This window comes from Chrysochloris asiatica, unplaced genomic scaffold (genome assembly GCF_000296735.1).
Source record: "Chrysochloris asiatica unplaced genomic scaffold, ChrAsi1.0 scaffold00002, whole genome shotgun sequence".
In the NCBI taxonomy this organism is placed as follows: Eukaryota; Metazoa; Chordata; class Mammalia; order Afrosoricida; family Chrysochloridae; genus Chrysochloris; species Chrysochloris asiatica.
In genome coordinates, this window is record NW_006408520.1 from 18,269,037 (window position 1) to 18,275,121 (window position 6,085).

A 6,085-nucleotide genomic window follows, 5' to 3' on the forward strand; every position below is an offset into this window, starting at 1 on the left:
AAAATGATCTCAAAGCATTGAAGATGAGAGCTAGCATGGACCCAAAACGATTTTACAAGAAAAATGATAGAGACGGCTTCCCCAAGTACTTCCAGGTATGAAACCAAAGAATAATTGATCTTCATTTTAGTTTGGAAAGCATGGTAGTGCTCTTACTGCTTTTTTAAACAGATGAATATTTAAATGCATACATTATATGTATGAAGTCTTGGCATGGCTCTGTAGGGTAATGCGCTGGGACCACAAGGTCAATTTAAACCACAGGGTTGGTGGTGGAAACCCTGTGCAGGGTCGCTGTGAGTCAGAACTGACTCAACGGCACTTAACAATAAGCAGCTGTGGGCCTTATGTGCTTAGACCTTACAACAATGGTCAGAGCCCAATTCAGACAGCTGTGCCAGGAACAGAGTGATTATGCATTAGCTGCTAACTGCATGGTCAGTAGTTCTAATATACATTCCTCTCCTTCTGTAAGTATTTACTGCCTCGGAAACCTTATGCAGGGTCTCTTTGAGTCGGAACTGACTCGACAGCACACCATCATCACCAGCTTATAATGAGTTTTCATGTGGTAGGACAGTGTTAGAAGTGGTAACTGGTCAGCTCTGTAAAACTTAAGTGATTCTGTATACCATATACAAATAGTGTCGTCCAGGAGCAAACGCACAGAATGAAAGAGGGGAGAGGGAATCATTTGCACCAGCTACTTCCTCTTTTCAGGGTATTGGGGCATCCAGTTAGAAGTTGACTTTCCATGTGTTCTTAGTGAACGTCCTGTGGATGTTTTCAAATTGCCGTCTGGTAGCTCTCAAATTCATGTATTCTTTTGACTGCCTTTCTTGCTCATCTGGAAGACTATAAACATCCTTTACTCTGCCTTCAAATATTGTAGCCAGTCTTCTGTTTAAGAAAAAGTCTGTTCATGTTATTATTCTGATCAGAAACCATCAGCGATTCTCTCTGAGCTACAGAATAGAGTGTATTTCGCTTAATCTGCACTAAGGTCAGTAGCCCTACTCTTGTCATGTGTCCCTCTTAAGCACCAGTATAACTTAGCTACTCAGCCCTCTCAGAATATGCACATACGAGTCTTTGCATCCTTTCACTTTGCATGTGCTTGGCATGTACTTACTCACCATATTTGCTTGGTGAAATTTTACTCATCCAAATCTAAGCTAAACTTTCATCCTTTGTGAAACCTTCCCTCGTTCTTGTAGGTAGAGTTGGCTGCTTAGTCTTCTGGGCTTCGGTGGGATTTGTTTTAGCATATATTATGTTGTATTCTAATTTTTTGGTTACATGTCTGTTGGTCTTCCTTAAGACTAGCCTCCTCTTCCTTGGCAGGAACCAGTTTTTTTAAGTTTCTCTAGTACTTAACACAATGCCTTGCATATAATAGGCACTCCAGAAATCAGTTGAATGTATGAACAATTGCAGTGATTAACTAAGTAGATACTGATCTGGTAGAATTTATGATAACCTGGGAAATATAGTAGTATAACTTAACGTGCACTTCATTGAGCTGGGACACTAAGCAGGTTAATGCTCTGGGCTGCAAGGTCAGTGATTCAAGCTCACCAGCAGCTCCTCGAAAACCCTAAACAGGGTTACTGTTAATCGGAACCAACTTGACAGCACTTAACAATAAAGTAAGTTTGTATTTTCCATTCTTTTCTGTACATATGCATTATCAGAATTGCCCTGTGTGAATTGCCCTGCAATATGAAAGCAATGTGGCATCCAGGTATTTCTTCTAATTATTCATAGATTGGAACCATTGTTGACAATCCAGCTGACTTCTACCATTCACGAATTCCCAAGAAGGAACGGAAAAGAACTATTGTGGAAGAACTGCTAGCTGATTCTGAGTTCAGAAGGTAAGGAATTTTTAATAATATGTATGCTTAAAAATAAAAATAAATGGAGTCCTGGTGTGGCACTGTACAATAATGCACTGGACCAAAAGGTCGGTGTGAACCACAAGGTCAGCGGTTCAAACTTGTACCAGCTGCTCGTCAGAAACCTTGCTATGAGTTGAAACCAACTTGACGGCACTTATCAACAGTGCTTAAAAATATACACAGTTTAAAAATTTCACGTAACTAGATGTTTTACAGCTGAAATTCTCAGCACTATCTCAACTTTTGATCAGATAATTCTTTTTTAGAGAACCTCTCCTGTCCAGTATAGGCTGTTTTCATCCAAAAATGTCTCCTGGGGGACAAAAGTGCTTCCAGTTGAGAACTTTGCTTTTGCAGGGAGTAGGTTGAAAATATTTAATGTACTGGTCGGAGAGTAATCCTGCACAGGAATAACCAAAATCAGGAGAACACAGTGTCATAGAAGTCAACGAGAATACTGTAGTATTTGTAAGCAAGGTGTGGTGTGTTTAGCGAGGATAAGTGCTCCTCAGAGGTCAGATCAGACAAGGACTAAACTTGCTTTGCGTTTAGTTCCATGGAGGTCACAGTAGATTTGGCAAACTGCACTTTAGTGTAGTGATTGGGAGGAAGTCAACCTAGGGAGACACACAGGGTGGGAGTGAGTTGAAATTGGAGACAACTTTGTGAAGTTTGGTTATGAAGGAAAAGAAAGAGGCAGGGATTTGGAGGAAGTTTAAGTTGGGAGAAATCGAAGTATATTTTAAATGCCTTTGAAGCAGCTGTATATATGTTTGGAGAGAGTTTTTAAAAAGCATACATCATATAGAAGCCTGTTGACTTTCTAACTGATAGAAAAGCAAAGATGAAAATACTCAAAAATTTTAAACATAATATAGTTTGTATCACATGGAAAACATTGGACCCTGGTTATGTAAATTATTTAATGAGTCTGGGTAATGGTAAAATATTTTAGAAACAGCCCTCTTTTCCCATTCAGTACTCTTTCTTTGAAAATCCTATCTTCATAGGACTTTAATTATAATCTATATACTGTTGAGCACCAGTTGTATAGCTCTAGTCCAGATCTGGGGAACACGATATTCTGTAGGACCAGCACTGGACTGCAGCAAAGCACAAGGTTGGTGGTGGGAGCTCACTGGGCATTCTGCAGGAGAAAAAATGAAGCTTTGCTCCTGAGAAGATTTCCAGCCTCAGAAACCATACATAGGGTCGCTATGAGTCGGAACTGACTCAGTGGCATTTAACAACAACAGTCCAAATTCAGAGTCCAAACCCATATATTCACCTGCCTTTCAGAAGCACCTCAAAGTCAGCTAACTTGTGGTCTCTCCTGGACATCCTCTACATAAAATTTAGCCCTCTCCCAATGCTCTCTTGTAGGTGAATGGCATCAACACACATTTGTTAGGGAAATTCTTGACACCCCCTTTTTCTAAATCGCATATTCAGAACACCTGCATAACTCAATCTAGTTTCTGTCCATCACCACAGAGGCGTGATGTAAGCTGATGGCGTGTTTGCGTCCTTCATTGAGTATTTGCTTACTTAAGTTTTGGCCATTTGTTATAAATAAAAATTGGCCAACATATCATTTATGATTGACATTTTTACAAGCTATAGCAGTGTTGTGAAGTGCTTTGCCCAAAGAATAATCTCAAGATAAGGACTTTGGGGCAGTAATAGACATTTAGTAGAATGAAGTTCAAAGTTGGAGGTAATGGTCATCTATCAGTTCATTGTTTCCCATACGTCATTTGAATATCACTTTCACAGTGCTTACCTTATATGTATACCACCTACTGTATTTTTCACAGATAACTTGCATATGCCAGTAACATGCGTAGCATACAAGGAGTCATGGTTTGTAAAATGAATAACATCCATGCATTATTTGTGTAAAAACATGGTACTTTATTTTAAAAGGAAACCATATTGCTGCAATAAATGCGTTTGTTCTATTTATATTTTTTTGTCACATAAAGTTAAATGCATTACTTAAAATGAACATTGTCTTTATCACCTAAATTTACTCCTCTCTGTTGTAAAGTTGTAAATGGCATAAATGACATCTGTTATAAAGAGGCTAGTAAGTTAATCCTCAGTAATATGGTAGCTGGTTGGAGTTTTATGTATAAGACACAGTGAAAGCTCTAGACATTTTATACATCTAAGTAGTTAACTGTACTGCTGACAGCCTGCTTTTACTAAAACTTGTAGCTCTGCTATATTGCTACTTTTCTGCAGTGAATTGTACTTCTATATTTCCAAAGTCCAAGGAGGAAAGAAGTCTATAGTACTGATTCTCTTCTCTCTGGTTACCTTTAGACTCCTAAAAATTATTGATGGCCCAAAAAATTTATTTTTTTGGATTGCATCTATTGATAGTTACCACAGTGAAAATTAACATTTTTGAAAGGTGTTTCTAATTTTTAAGAAACTAAAAAAATATTAATTTAGAAATTTCAAACCAATCATATATATATATATACTTTTTTTTTTTTTTAATGAAAACAGCAAAACTAAAAATGATTTAGTGCAAATCTCTTTAATGTGTGGCTTAATTAAAGACCATGAAACCCTGCATTGATTTCTGCATTCATTTTACTGGCCTTGGTGTGCTTGTGAAATGAGTTTTTACCTAATGGGCCCAGGAGGGTTCTTAGGTCATATTTTGAAAAACTACTGGTGTAGGTTGTTTGTTTAAGGTTCTTATAAATAGTGAGGGACCTTTTTAAGTCCATGGAAAAATGTCATTAAGAGATCATGGAATTTTGTCCATGAACTTTTTGAAATCTCTTACATATCATGTTTTCAGGTAAATGTAAACTCTTTGTTTGGTCCTTGTTTTTATATTTTTAATCAACAAAAATGTTTACTGCATTAGATAGCATCTGGTATGTCTGCTGTGCAGTGGCTATAGTACACGGCCCTCTACTGGCTACAGAAGTCCTCTCTATTTCTAATAGCCAGGCTCCATGAGTGCAGAAATTACCCTGCCATCAGCAACTCTGAGTATGGTTCCTAACACATGGTGGCATCTTAATTCATATGTGAGGAAATAATGAAAATATAAAAGTGTCTGAGGTTTAAAGGTTGTATTAATTTCTTCCTAATACCTAATGTTTCATACTTTAAAGATTAAACGTTTGATTTTTCTTTTCAGATATAATCGAAGGAAATATTCAGAGATCATGGCTGAAAAAGCAGCAAACGCAGCAGGAAAGAAATTTCGAAAAAAGAAGAAATTTCGCAATTAAGATAAACCAAGAAAACGACAAAATTTTGTTTTCCCTTTATTTACTGAAGATGTTTTGAAAACTAGCAACATACATTAAAGTAGACTGGTCCTATTTATATAGGGATTTCTGATTGGAAAAAAATGTTGATCTGAGATAATTATATGACATAGAATAAATGTATATGACATAGAATAAATAAATAAACCTACAAAAGACCCATCTAGGCTTAAGACTTTCAAGGGGGAAAAAGGAAAAAGAAACTTAGTCATTTAAAAGAAGATATTTTTATAGTTTGTGACTTGGTTAATGAAAACAGAATTAAAAGATACTTAAAGTATAAAGTTTGCATTGTGTTCAGAGAACTTTTTTAAAATAGATTCACAAACAACATTGCAATCAATAATGTAGTGTGTGTGTGTGTGTGTGTGTACACACATGGAGGAAGCCGTGGTGGGCAGGAATTGCCCTGTTAGTCAGCTGCAAGATTAGACCCAGAAAGTGGTGTGGTAGGGATATAGAGATCTGCTTGTTACCCTGTACAAACATTACAGTTGAAACCAAAGGAATATTTAAAGTGTTCTTAGAGATAGGGTAAGCATAAGATTGAAGAGTTAAATGAAGCTTAAGGAGTGTAAAATAGGGCTTAGAAGATAAAGACGACCACCTGGAAAGTTTGGGTTCAAGGTAAAAATCTGGAAAGCTATTTTCCTTCTATGGTAACTGAGCCAGGACTACGTGATTTTTCCAGATTCAGTGTTATGTTCCAAGGGAAATAGGATTAAATTGATGAGATTCTGATTTGATTGGGAGGTAAAGAGGTTCATCCTCGTCTCTGTGGCACAAGTATATGCACCCTGGCTCAACTACCTTTCTGGTACCTAAAACGTGTTGGTCATTCCCATTAATGCCTGGTTGGTGGTGGTTTTCATTTCTTCATTCACT

General features: G+C 37.2%; 1 protein-coding gene across 1 annotated transcript in view; it reads left to right on the forward strand.

Annotated features, from left to right (window-relative positions):
• The window catches only part of DNTTIP2 (deoxynucleotidyltransferase, terminal, interacting protein 2), a 30,725-nt gene extending 25,564 nt beyond the window's left edge, over window positions 1–5,161 (forward strand). Inside the window, 3 exon segments of the mRNA XM_006830950.1 lie at window positions 1–95; window positions 1,768–1,877; window positions 5,068–5,161. Coding sequence (XP_006831013.1) covers window positions 1–95; window positions 1,768–1,877; window positions 5,068–5,161 — 299 coding nt within the window.
• Window positions 5,162–6,085: the final 924 nt, after the last annotated feature.